Source organism: Pteropus alecto, unplaced genomic scaffold (assembly GCF_000325575.1).
Source record: "Pteropus alecto unplaced genomic scaffold, ASM32557v1 scaffold67, whole genome shotgun sequence".
In the NCBI taxonomy this organism is placed as follows: domain Eukaryota; kingdom Metazoa; phylum Chordata; class Mammalia; order Chiroptera; family Pteropodidae; genus Pteropus; species Pteropus alecto.
The window spans coordinates 1,683,817-1,697,270 of NW_006441061.1; the positions used below are offsets into that span (position 1 = coordinate 1,683,817).

Sequence of the window (13,454 nt, forward strand, 5' to 3'; positions counted from 1 at the left end):
GGTGGTGGGGAAAGAGAACAATCTCCTTAGTGAACTGAGGTTTTATTTAGTTCAGTACTATATGGATCCCTCTTTACCATAATTTTAAAAGATAAAAAAAAAAGTCCAATGAGAATTTCAACTGCTGTAACCTTAAGAATTTCTTTTAAGATAAGAACACTTTAACATACCACCATATGTAAGAAGACCATCATCAGTATCACGGTTAGAGCTTTTTTTTCCCCCCAGGCACACATTTCTTTGAGTGACAGCCTGATTTTTCTGTAATTTTTTAATATAAATGTTGCTGATTTAATAATCAGATTTCTATAGAACACATAAAGAAAACCTCTGGTTTAACTTGGTGTTTTATCTCAAGAATGGAGCAATAATAAAACTCAGTTGTTTAATAAAATTAATCATAAATATATTTGGCAACTGAATATATCAATCTAAGAAATAATTTTTCTACCATGAAGAATAACTTAGGAGTACTCAATGAAAACAAGGAATGAATAAGGTAGTAGCATATAATTTGGGTTGAGGGTGTTGACTATAGATTATTTTATTTTATTTTTTTAGGCGAGGCAACTGTTGGCTGACTTCACAGATTGCAAGGACCTTGTCAGCTTACATCCCTTATTTTTTTTATTTTTTATGCCTACAGCACCTGGTCTTCCTCGGTGGTTTCCCATCCAAGTACTAACCAGGCCCGACCCTGCTTAGCTTCCGAGATCAGAAGGGATCGGGCTTGTTCAGGGTAGCATGGTCGTAGACTACTACTGATTATTTTAAATTAAAATGTTTTTCTAATTGTAGGCTTGAAATTTCATCTGCTGTTCATTTCTGGGAGCCAGAATACATTATGTTAGGCACCTACAATGTTAGATGAGCTATGGTGTTAGAACAATCAATTTTCCTCATCTGTGTCTGGCCAAGAGGTTTTCTTATTTGCTCAATGCCGAACCTGGAGAAATGCCCTTCTTCCCCAGGCCTCCTCAAAAAGTCCTCCTAATGTTACCAGAGTGTTAGTCAGGGCCCCCGCAGGAAACGGATGGCAGACTCAGATTAGATATTTTGAGACAAGTTTAAATAAAGGGACTTTTCAGAGCTGTAGGCAGGATAAGACAACCCAAAAGAGAATATGTACTAGTAACAGATGAGCGTGAAGGGCCAAAGGGATGAAGAGGTTACATGAAACTCAGAGAGAGAAATGATGCTAAGAGGATAAACTGAAGGTCCAACTGAAGCTGTGGCCATCCGGATACAACTAACCAGAAGGCGCCCACATAGAGAAGGCTGAGGAATGAACATCCCCATCACTCTTCTTCCACACAGGATTCCTCTGGTGTTCCCCACTGGTGGAACCCAATCAGCAGCCAGAGGGCAATGGAGCCCCACTGACGTGGGTCCTATCAGCCTTCAGGTACACAGAGAAAGGTAAGAGAGGGGTGGAGAGTATATTGGGAGGGCACGCCCACCAAGAAAGAGGAAGACATGAGCTTTTCAAGTCAGTGTCTAATCACCCTGTTTCCAAGAGGTGGTACAGCAATCAGTCCACTGGGTGGTACTGGAAAAATCACTGTCCAATCTCCATAGAAGAGGCCAACATTCATAAAGAGACAAAAATAAAGATGAACTAACCTTTTCGAGCTGATCCACTTTTTCTGACCATTCCTAAAACGAAACAACAAAAAAATAGTTTCCAGGGAAGAGTATCAGTAATATCAAGATTTTCAGAAAACAAAACAGCCTACTCCCAAAAGCAACCCACCAAACGAAATAGCAAAACAAACAAACAAACAAAAACCATGAAGTTGGCGTAATAGTAAGAAAGCTGAGAGTCCTAAAAGAAGAAAATGAATTTTTATTTTTTTATATAAAATTCTAGAACACAAATATAAGGCTGCAGATTTTTACTAAGTAGAGCACCCAAGCAAAGCTGTATCTGTTGTTCTGATGCAGTTTAGCTTATTCTTGAGTGTTTTTCCATGATTACTATAATAATTTATTGAGGGTGGGTAGCTGGGATCAGCTGAATTGGTAACTCTTCAATTGATGTTTAGAAATTAATTTACTGAAGGGGAGGGTCTTCGGCAGCCCCTAAAAATTATTTTCCTTGATTTTACCAATATGTTTTATGCCATCTGATGTACGTTAAAGGAAAAGGGATTATGCCCCTTATTCACAAATCACAGAACAGGGAAAAATATCCACTGGTACAAAAGACATATCCCAAGTGCCTACAATTAGAATCCACCTTCTTCCTTTATATACACTCATATCATAGTTATCCACTAAGTATTGGTGAATGATGTTTTTTTCTGGCCAGTAAATGTCCTAGGTGACATATACATATTTTAAAACCAACTAACCAATCACTCCATCTACTGTTGGTAAATAATAAATTTTATTAAATGCAACATAATAAATTGATCCTGTCTTAATAAATCAGGATTATCATTATAATACCTTGATGTTTATCTTGTAATAGCCAGTAATACCATCTTTCAATGGATGGTTCAAATGAAATTATAGGAGTTCCCTTCTGTCTAGCTAGCTGGACTTGAAATTTGTGATCAGGTTTTTTTAAGAACTATGTACATCAAGTATGATGTCCAGTTTGACAGCATCTTCTGCTCTATAGAAGGCAAGTGTTTTGGGTCTAGGCTTAGAGACAGGTTTTTAGAGGACAGAGACCCTTTTCCTTATCTTGGGGTTCGCCAGATTATAAACACACTATTTCCCTACTCCAGCTACACAATTATACAACGATACTCACATTCTGGATGTATTTCATGATTATAATTGTAAAGCTTCTTGATAATTTTCCAACCAAAGGCCAGGTGAAATCTTAAAGAACTTACATAGCATTCCTTTTCTCTTAGGTTATAAATATTTTCTACCAGGTTTATGTCATCATTTCTGAAATCTTTCCACTTGTCTTGGGCAGTGTCACATATAAAATACCTGGTCCTTTCTGGCTAATGCCAAAGCCAGTCCTTCTGCCATTTTGGCTCTGTTGGCTTGGAATGTCTCATTCTGCTCTTGAAATTTCCGCATGGAAGCTGTTAACAAAGAGGCTCTATTTGAGATATGGAAATATTTCAGAAACAGCATGACAGACAGCTCACATGATTACTTTACAACTGTCATTTAACAAAAAAGGCCAAGTCACATATGTGAATTATGATACAGGGAAAAACCTGATCCATCTCAACCTCCTCAGAATCTTTTGGGTTTAGTAAAAAACCAAAGTTTTTTGTTTGTTTGTTTCCTGTTGTTTTTGTTTTTTGTACTTGTCAAATATATACATTTAGGAAAATGCCAAAAGGTAACTTTAAATGGTACAATGGTAGAATACTGAGTTAGGTAAGTTGCCAGAAAACAACAATGCTGTTGCTAAGTGATGGCTACTATCACTTTATCAGAATTAAAAACAAAAACAAAAATCAAAACAAAGCAACACAAAAAACCCTTTCTTTCATTTTGTTTTCCTTTAAACACATTTGAATATATATTATATCAACAGAAAATAACTTTCTATTTCTGTTAGCATCTTTCTTGGATTGAACCCAAAGGAAAACATATGATTTAGGGTAGACTAAACAAAATGTATGTTCTATTGTTGGAGGAATGACGACAGTTAGAGATTTCCCCCAATTACTGAACATAGCAGCAATGGAGCTGTGGCTAGAGCCAAAGTCTCCTAATCTAGGTCCAAAGGTCGGGCACTAGGTTCTACTAAAATCTAAGGGCAACCAATAAACTGGTCAACTGGAGAGAGACAAGCTGATACACATAGTGGCCTTCTCCTAAGAAGCAAGCCCATAAGGCAACACAAAGACTATTATATACCAAATAGTATGCTATTTTATACCAAACAAATGTTATGTCGACCTGATTAAGAAATACTGTATAATGCTCACAAAATAAAGATTTGAGCTATGATGGACAAACTTAACCATAAACTACTGTTTCATTTCAAAAAACTAAACTCTAAAAAGATTGGGAAAAAAAAAGACAGCCCAAAAAAAAAAAAAAAAAATACGTACAATCCTGGTGTTTTTCTAACGCAATTTCAAGCTTCTCTTTTATCTTCTGCAAGTTTCGGACCTGTTCAGCATAGTCTTGGGTGAGGAGGGTGACGCACATACCAGGAATGGACAAACATCAGGAAAGGAAGTTAATTAAACAAAAAAATGAGTGAAAATGATGATGACTTTCTCAGCCTGAAAACCATTCCTGTTAAGGAAAGCTAGGCAGACAGCTTCCATTAACAACGAACAACACAGGCAAACAGGTATAGTACAAACCATCCATGGTGTAAATGGTGACTACAAACAGGCAGATTTGTTTAGCCTTGATAAGGAACAAGAACTGGGCCTGGTCTGGTTATCAGAAGTGCCCTGCTATGAAAACCAGTATTATCTTATTACTTAATTTCAAATCTTGGTTTTCACTTTCTCTTCCAGTCTGGGCAGGATAGATCAAAGGGAACTCACTAAATAGCCCCCTTACAATCCATACCACTAGTAACAGTGGTTAGGACAACTGCAAACACCCTACCACAGTACTGCCTTTATAGTGAAAGTTCTTTATGCTCTAGAAAAGTTAGCTTCCTTTCTACATGGGAACAGAGCTGCCTATGCCACTTGAAAGGTGAAAGTCAGAATTAATTCCCCGGGTGCCAAAGAATACAGTATGGTATAGTGGAAAAGTAGACAAGCTTTAGTACAAATCCCAACTCTTTGTCAGTCCTTATGCAAATTATTGATACTAAGTATTAGTTTCTTCATTTATCAAATGGTATTAATTGTACCAACCTCAAAAGGTGTATTAGATAATAAACTAAGTGTTTTATATGCCTTAAGCACCTGGCACACAATGTTCAATAAAAGGTAGCTGCTACTGTTGTTATTATTCACACTAAGCCTATAGGAAAATACCTAAGATATAACTGGGCTTAACGAATGTCAGTTCTCTTTCTTGTTCCTTCTTCTCTACCTTAAGTCAAGCCTAAACTATCCTTCCTTCTGTATTAGACAGGGTACAGATTATTTTATAGTTTTCTCCACAGTATTAAACAAATGCGAAGTTATATCACCTGTTACTGACAATATTCACAGTACAGGTAACAGGATGGTAACTGCATTTAAAGCAGATGGTAATTAAGAACGTGGACTCCAGCATCAAGCAAATCTGGATTGGATTCCAGCTACTACCTGTGTGACCTTAACCTTGCTAAGCCTAAGAAGGCTACAGTGAGGATAAAATGAGATAACACACTAACCAGTAGCCATGAGCTACACTAGGGACCTTTGATAACTGCACCAATACAGATATTTCACATACAATTTGGTGAATTTTGTAGTCTACTGCTTTCACTCCAATAAAATGGGCATAAAGCCAAGGGACAAAACATAGAAGGCACTGACCACTTCACAGGATGAAGCTTTTTAAATGTATCCACTGGCAGAAACCAAAATAAGAACTCACAACTCTATCACAAATATGCCTTGCTCAGGCAAAAGATATAATGAGAGTTGTGTAAATTGCAAAGTGCACACAAAAGACATAATGAGAGTTACGGCTTCTACACAGGTGTTGAAATTAGAAACACTATTGAAAAGTGTCCTAAAGACCAGAATGCCACTTACGTAGGTTTATGTAGCTGTAGCAAGTGGCCACATAGCACCAAAGCCTTCTAGTGTTGAAGACTTCAACACGTGTTGGCCATTTCCTGTAAATAGTATTCCTTACCCTTCTCCACCCGAAAGCAAGCTATGCTAATGGCTAAAAGATGGTCATATCTATTCTATATATACTTTTAATACCTTTTATATCCATGACTAGAAACCTCAGGAGCAGAAGAACAGAAGTTATTATTTTTTTAAACCTTAAACCTCAGTTTTGAATTTATACTATTTAGTACACTAACAAAAGAAGGGAACAAAGTGGGTAAAAATCACTCCTTTTTGACTAAGATCAAAATATGTCAAAGTTACACAATTATACTATACAGCTATTTTACAGGGACAGAGGGTCAGACAAGGCAAATTTCCTTTGTTTTTTATGGGTTCTTGGACATACCAGAAAGTCTGGCCTCTAATTTCCGTATCTGTTCATTCCTTCTCAAAAGCTGAGAGGAAAGATCTTCTCTGGAGCTGCTTCCATCAGAAGCCTGTTTGGACAGACACAAGAGAAGGTCGTATTTATACATGGGTTTTCAATCATATGAGACCACAATTCTGACCCAGAAAGTGACAACTCTTATTTTAGGTTTGGTTACACTTTAACTGTGATCAATGAAAAGCTTCTTAAATTCCCTGGGCCCCAGTTTCTCTATCTGTAAAGTAGAAGCAACACTATCTCCATCTATAATGTGAAGGAGATATGAGATGAGAAACAGATAAATTGTGTGTGTGTGTGTGTACACGCTATTGGAATAAATGGTGGTGAATGAATCCATTATGATCATATAACAACCAAGTATATAATACAAAAAAATATATATCTTCAATGATAAAACATATTTTATCACTTTATTTTTCCAAAGGCAAAGTCCTGGGATAAAGAGGGGAAGGTTTGTTAGCAAGAGATCAAAGTATGGTCTGTGACAAAAAACTATCACTGACATTGATAGTTTCAGTATCTTCACCTAGAAAACAAAGGGGTGTCAATCTAAAGCTCTAAAATGCACCAAAAACCTTAGCAGATAATAAATATTCAATTAATCAAGATATTAACGAGACATCTATTTTCCCTAACAATCTACATTATTTTAAAACATATGGGTACTTCCATTACTTTGAGTACTGCTTACTATTGCTAATAAATAACTTGCTTTTTCTTTTTACCTTTGATTATAAAATTTTAAAAAATACAGCAGAGTAGAGAGAATGGTTTAATGAACATTCTCTGCCGGTCTTAACAATTGCTGATGTTTTCCCATACTTGCTTCATCAACTTTTATTTTACCAAAGTACTTTAACAGATATTATGACATTTCATCCTACTTTGTTAAACATTTCTAAAATATAAGAACATTTCCTTTTATCACAATACCATTATCACACCTAACAAAATTAAAAATGACAATATCTAATATCTAGTCATGTTTCTCTATTTTATTCTCATAATAAAATAAAGGCAGTCTTTAAAGTTGGTTGAACAATTGACTTTAAATTTTCATTTACCCATCTAGCCACTTGCCCATTCAACATTTACTGAGACTCAGTATTGTGTATAGTTAAGAGGAAATCTCTGCAGGTGGAGGCCTAGATCAAAGTCCCATCTTCAACACTTATAAAATATAACAACTTGGGCCAATTAGTCAACTTCTCTGCAATGGTTTCCTCATTCGTAATCCATGATAACAAAGGTGATCTTCTTCACGGAACTGTGATGAGGATTACATAAAGGAATACTTGTCAAGTCCCTAAAACAGAGCCTGGCACATAATTAGTTTCAATACCTATCATCTATGATTAGAAGCTATGATTATTACTTTTAGTGAGACATCCTATTCTCAGCATTGTGCTAAGTGCTGGGAATAGTGGTAAAACAAAGTCTTTTCCTATGACAGCAGCACGTGCAGCAACCACTAATTATGAAATGCATGTTAAGAGCCAGGCGCTATACTGCGAAGTTCTATATACCATATAGAAGAGTTAGCATCACAGGCCTGACACCGCTATCCTTAGCAAGGCCTGCTTATAAGGTGTGCCCTAGGTTGACTTATGGGAACTTAGGTTTTAAAGGGGTTCCCGCTATTCCTGATAAGAATGGCTCATTGTACCTAAACTGATTGTGCAAGAAAATATGGTTTATGCTGAACACCTGTTTTCCTTCTGGGAGTCTGGGATGTTGGTAAATACTGGGCAGTAGGTGCCACATGACTAGCCTCCCAGTAAAATCCCTGGGCACTGAGTCTCTAACGAGCTTCTCTGGTAGACATTTCACCCTGTGTTGTCACAGATCACTGCTGGGGGAATCAAGTGTGCCCTACGTAACTCTTCTGGGAGAGGACTTTTGGAAGCTTGTGCCTGTTTTCCTCCAGGCTTTGCCCTGTGAGCCTTTTCCATTTATTGATTATGCTTTGGATCCTTTCACTGTAATAAATGATAGCAGTGAGTGAAACTACATGCTGAGTCCCATGGGTCCTCTTAGTGACAGGTACAGCTCCTATCCCAATTTTACAGATGAGGAAACTAAGGCATAGAAAAGTGAAGGGACTTGCCTAAAGTCACACAATGATGGAGCAGGGGATCAAATGCAGGTCTGACTCCATAACCTGACGTGAGTTCACAACTGCTACACTCTGCCTCTCATAAAGCTCCCACTTTAGTGGGAGAGACAAACAAGCACAATTATTACACGATGCAGTGTAATAGGTGCTCTTATAGAGGTAAGTAGGAGACCAGGGACCAAATTCAGCCAGGAGGGACAAAGGGTATAGGGGGTGAGAGGGGCAGGTCGCATCAAGGGGGCTTCCTGGAAGTAACATGTGAGCCCAGTTTTGAAGGATGCACCAGAGTCTATCAGAGGAACACAGAAGTGAAAGAAGGAGACAGGAGACATTCCTGTGAGAGAGGAAACAGCGTATGCAAACATCTGCAGGCATGAAGAAATGTTGTCCATTCCAAAAAGTACAGTCAGTTTAATAGGGCTGGAGCACAGAGTACAGGAAAGTGGAGTGAGATGAGGCCGGATAGGTAAGCTGTGACGAGCCCACGAGAGTGTAGCACTATCCTACAATAATGAGTTTGTGCTTCCTCCTGAAAATGATGGACAAACCATTGAGGAGTTGTAAACACTGGAGAGACACGAACGGATCTGCTTTTGGGAGTTATTGGGGGCAGGGAGTCCAGGTAGGTCACCACATTTGTCCAAGAAACAAAGACAGCCTGAAATAAAATGGAAGCAAATGTAATGCTAGTGAGTGGAGTTCAGAGGGCAAGTTTGAGACATTTAGGAGATGGAAGCCAAATACTTGTTGACTGACTGGACAGTAAGTGAAGAAGGGAAGAGTCTAAAATGCCTCCAAGGTTTCTGTTGGTGATTTTGGGGGATGAAGGTACATGTGGAAATGGAGTTAATGTTTTCAGTTTTGTTCATTTTAGAGTCTGAGATACCAGAAGAAAACATCTGGTTGGGGAAATATATGCAGTGGGATACAGGTGTCTGAAGATAAGGAGTGAGGATCAGAATACATATATAATTAACTTCAAACAGGTAACTTTAGAAGTCTCGAAGCAAAATACTTCCTGAATTCGGGCCAGTCTGCGTATCAGGAATGAATTTGAGAAGAAAGTCTTCATTTAGCATGTCAGCATGAAGGCAAAACAGGTATTTCTGCCACAGAGCTCAGCATTAAAACTATATCCTTCAGCCTGGTGATCAAATGTACATTTGTATTTCCTACTAAATACAGGAACCAATGATAATTGAGATCTAGTAATCTTATTGTTCTGTCCCAATAACCTAATTGTTTCTGCCATGTAATCTGACTTGGACAGGTAGGATGTGAGAGGAGGAGGAAGACTCATCTGACCATGGAAACAACTCAAGTGTCTATCACCAGGAGCAGACAGAGATAAACTAAGGCTTTGCAAATGCTGGAACCTTATCCGGCAGTAAAAATAAAGGAACTACAGCTTTATGTAACACCTGCATTTTAGAAACATGTTGAATTAAGAAAAAAAGGAAGTCCAAGAAGACTTCTATTATAAAAATAGCATGCTATTTTTATAAAGTTCAAAAATAAACAATATTAAATAAATTGTTTATGAATATATACATATCTAGTAGGATATTTTTAAAAGCAGGGAATAATAAGCACAATATCTAGGAGGGGAGGGAGGGAGAAGGGACCTGGGAAGGAGCATACGAGTGGCTTGAACAGTAATGATGTTCTAGTTCTTTGGATAGTGACAGATTCACAAGCATTCGTTTTATTTTGATGCTTTATACTTTATATACATTATTTTACACATAACGAGCATTATAAAACATTTTTAAAAAGTTATCTGATTTTAAGAGGATCCTGTCACATGCCAAAGACATACTTGTAATCCTAAGCCATGACATTTACCTGACCTAACACAGTGGCATCTTCATTTTCTGAAATCTTTCAGGTACTTTACAAATAAGGGACATACTGAAGTCATCAGTGCCATCTTTTTATCAATTTTCCCAATAAAAGAGTGCACTCTGGCTAACTCCACACAACTCAGAGTCCTTAGTAAGCAATTAAAGTATGTGTCTGTCTGCAGAAACAACAGGTCGAAAGTATTTTGAGAAATGAAATGTAAAATACACAAGATATAGAGATGGAAAAAGAGTATAAGAGGACAATGTAGAGAATATTTAGCACCTCAGAACAGGAAGAATCAGATGTAAACTACAAATGATACTGCAATTTTAAAAGAAAATACTTATCAGAAGGATTCCTTGAAATACTATTTTAAAATTTTATTGAGATGGTACCAAATACTAAAAATGAGAGAAGATACTTACAAAGTCATCTCCCGAGTCAGCTCCCATAGAGGCGACTGATTCCTTGCTCACCGACCGTGGGATCCTAGTACCACCTCCTGGTCGCTGGGTGACAGCAGTCTCTTCTGCAATTTTCTTCTTCAGTTTTGCAAACATCTTGCTGTGTGGCTATCCTGCACTGATGACCAGCTCTTGAACCACCACAGTGGTCCTTAGGCCAGCAACCAGGAATTCCGAGACAGGGGCCTAAAAAGTTCCAGATATCCAAGCTAGCTGCATTCCTCCTTAAATATGGGCCAAGGACCTGTGGCAACACCACAGCATCTATAAATCAGATGAAACACAGAGCCATAAGTTAAACAATGGAGCGATTTCACATCTGAGTCGCTATGTTAAACTTCAGGTTTCAAAATTAAGTTTCATCATTTTGCATGTATACTTAATAGAACACAATTACTGAACATTTAAAAAGCACTCAGGTCCTTCATATGCATACACAGATAAGGAAATCCAGTCTCGAGTTGGTGAAGTAATCCGCCAAAGACTGTGTGACGACGTGGCAGGGATAGTATTTGAATTCAAGACTCTGACTCACAAGTCTCTTTTTTTTTTTTCCATTACACCATGTGGGCTATGGCATATAACACATTAGTAAAAATTTCCAAGGCAAACATTAACATCACATAATAGTTTTGAATCCTTCTCCCAATATTAACTATAGTTTTGTTTCTCTTTTTTAAATGAAGACAAAAACATGTAACTCAATATGGGGAAAAGTATAATGTTCCAATACTCCAAGATGGTTTGCAATCAGCTGGTTCACTGGAAAAAGCTGACAACCTGGAAAAGACCAGGCAAGCCAGACAACTATATTATACAGGTATCAGATATCCTTAAAACAGTTCCTGGAAAATGCTGTATGGTTCTCTTTAAGGGTGATTAAAATTACCTCAAATCAGTTTCTTCTCTTCAGAATGTTTTACATGATATTCAACAAGGAGATTGATTCAAATGTCTTTTCCTCCCTGTGGTGTATGAAACACTAACATTCCAGTTCCAACCTTAACTTTTCAGGTTTTGTACAGGATATCCAAGCTCTATTACCAAAAATCTACAAATGATTTCTTACCATTTCAGATCATCCATTTAAGTCTGTACAATTCTTCAAAAAACTCTACCTTCGATGTCTGTAAACCACCTACTCACCTGGATTATCTACTAGATTTAAAACAGATCGGAGGTCAAAGCGTTCTGTTCTGCCTAAAGACAAAAGATAAAATGCATTGGACATTTCCTTTCAAGTGTAAGGCCAAATGTTGGGGGTGGGGAGTGGAAGAGGAGAGAGGAGGATTAAGGGGGAGAAAGAAAACATGTCACTGCCACAATCCTCAGTGGGCTACCGTCCCTCACCCTGGTCTCCCCTGCATTTGTGATTTGCCTAAGAGTTTCACTTACAGGCACAAAGCATAGAATCTCTCATTGCAGTAGATGCCTAAATTCACTTCGCACTGGGAGCCCCTGAACGAAATAACTTGAATGAGATTAAGGTTTCCCAGGGCCAGTATTTCTTTCTGCTGATTCTGACAGTTTATCTAGTCAGATGCTGGAGTCTTGACTTGCACTAAGAAAGTCGCTGAGAAAAAGGATTGCTAAGTTGGGTAATAGACAGCCGCCTAACGCCAAGGAAGGTAAGCAGGTGCCTGCTACGGCAGTCTGGATCCCACTCACTCAGCCTCCTTTCAGATCCTTCCGTGCGTGGACTGTCAAAGAAAGGAGGGACCCATCTCTCCCATTTGACAGCAGGGAAACTGAGACCCAGAGAGGAGTGACTTGTCAAAGGTAGCACAGGGGGGAATCCCGGAGCCCTAGGCTCCAGACTCCAGTGCCGGGCAGCCCACCTTTGCCCCTACCCTCGCCCTTTCAGAACCCCAGTACCGCCCCGCGCCTTGGGGCAACCCCGTCCGGGCCGCTTTGGGGGCAGACCGAGGATACTGGGAGAAGGGGCCTCCTCACGTCCCGGCCCCCCCCCGCGCCCCTGCCGCTCTCTGGGCAGCTGGGGGAGCCCCGCCTCCGGGGCCTCTCGTGAACGCCGTCCAGCGTCACCAGCCCCCACGGCCCGCCGCGGAGCGGAGCAGCGACCCGGAACCGCACTTCCTCCAGCGCGCCGGAAGTGGCTGCGCGGAGGCCCGGCCGCGCGCATGCGCCCGAGAGCGGCCCCCGCGGCCGACGGCGCGAGCTTAGAGCGGCGGTTGGGCGGGACCGGTTAGGACGCGACGCGAGGCCGGGCGATCTACCGGGTCGGACCGCCACGTCAGCGGGCGGCCCGACCTGCGAATGGTGACTGGGTGGCCGAAACCTTTCTTTCCTTATTTTTAAAGTTGGTGCAGAACAGGGGAAGTGGGAGGAGGCTCGTGGCAAAAGGAAAACCCAGTTGGTGCCGTGGGGTCAGCGTATGCCGTGCGGGATAGAAAGCGGCGGCTGCGCTGGGCCAACCTGGAGCTTCCATTTCTTTCCCCCGCCTCCCAGTCCCACGCACTCTGCACAGCCACTTTGTCACTGAGTGGTAGGTGACCACTCCAAGTCTGTGCCTCCTTCTCACACAGAAGCTTGCGACCTCGCGCCTTGGGTCTCTGACCTACTCTATGTAGATTATGCGTTTTGTATCGCAACCCGGGACACAGATATTATGTACCATTGAAGTTTCCCTAATATAGTGCACTCACTCTATATTGCATTTCGTTAAGAAACATGCTGGTGGCATGTTTCACTATCCACTAATGGGCTCCCAATTTTTCAGATGAAGAAAGTCCGGGGAGGTAACACTGCCTTGTACAAAGTTAGAATGCGAATTAAGAGCCAAGTCGGATCTCCGAACTCCTCAGTGTAACCAAACCAGACATTTCACATCGGAGCTGCTGTTCTTGCTCCCGACCCAACGCCACCGGATTCCCCTGAAACAGTCCGTTCCTCTGCAT

The 13,454-nt window shown here is 40.0% G+C and overlaps 1 protein-coding gene and 1 pseudogene across 6 annotated transcripts in view; both read right to left on the minus strand.

The window, feature by feature from the left end:
* Nucleotides 1-12,486, minus strand: part of GOLGA1 (golgin A1) — a 37,679-nt gene extending 25,193 nt beyond the window's left edge. For 2 of the 6 annotated variants that reach the window (XM_025051301.1, XM_015594296.2), the window contains exons 1-7: nt 11,935-12,485; nt 11,686-11,739; nt 10,501-10,803; nt 6,073-6,163; nt 4,035-4,109; nt 2,950-3,047; nt 1,624-1,656 (exon numbers count right to left, since the gene is read on the minus strand). In XM_025051301.1, the coding sequence (XP_024907069.1) occupies nt 1,624-1,656; nt 2,950-3,047; nt 4,035-4,109; nt 6,073-6,163; nt 10,501-10,635 (432 nt within the window). In that variant the 5' untranslated portion in view covers nt 10,636-10,803; nt 11,686-11,739; nt 11,935-12,485. The other 4 variants (XR_003048234.1, XM_025051302.1, XM_006917958.3 and 1 more) reach the window with 4 other exon arrangements.
* Nucleotides 638-756, minus strand: LOC112484867 (annotated as a pseudogene).
* Nucleotides 12,487-13,454: the final 968 nt, after the last annotated feature.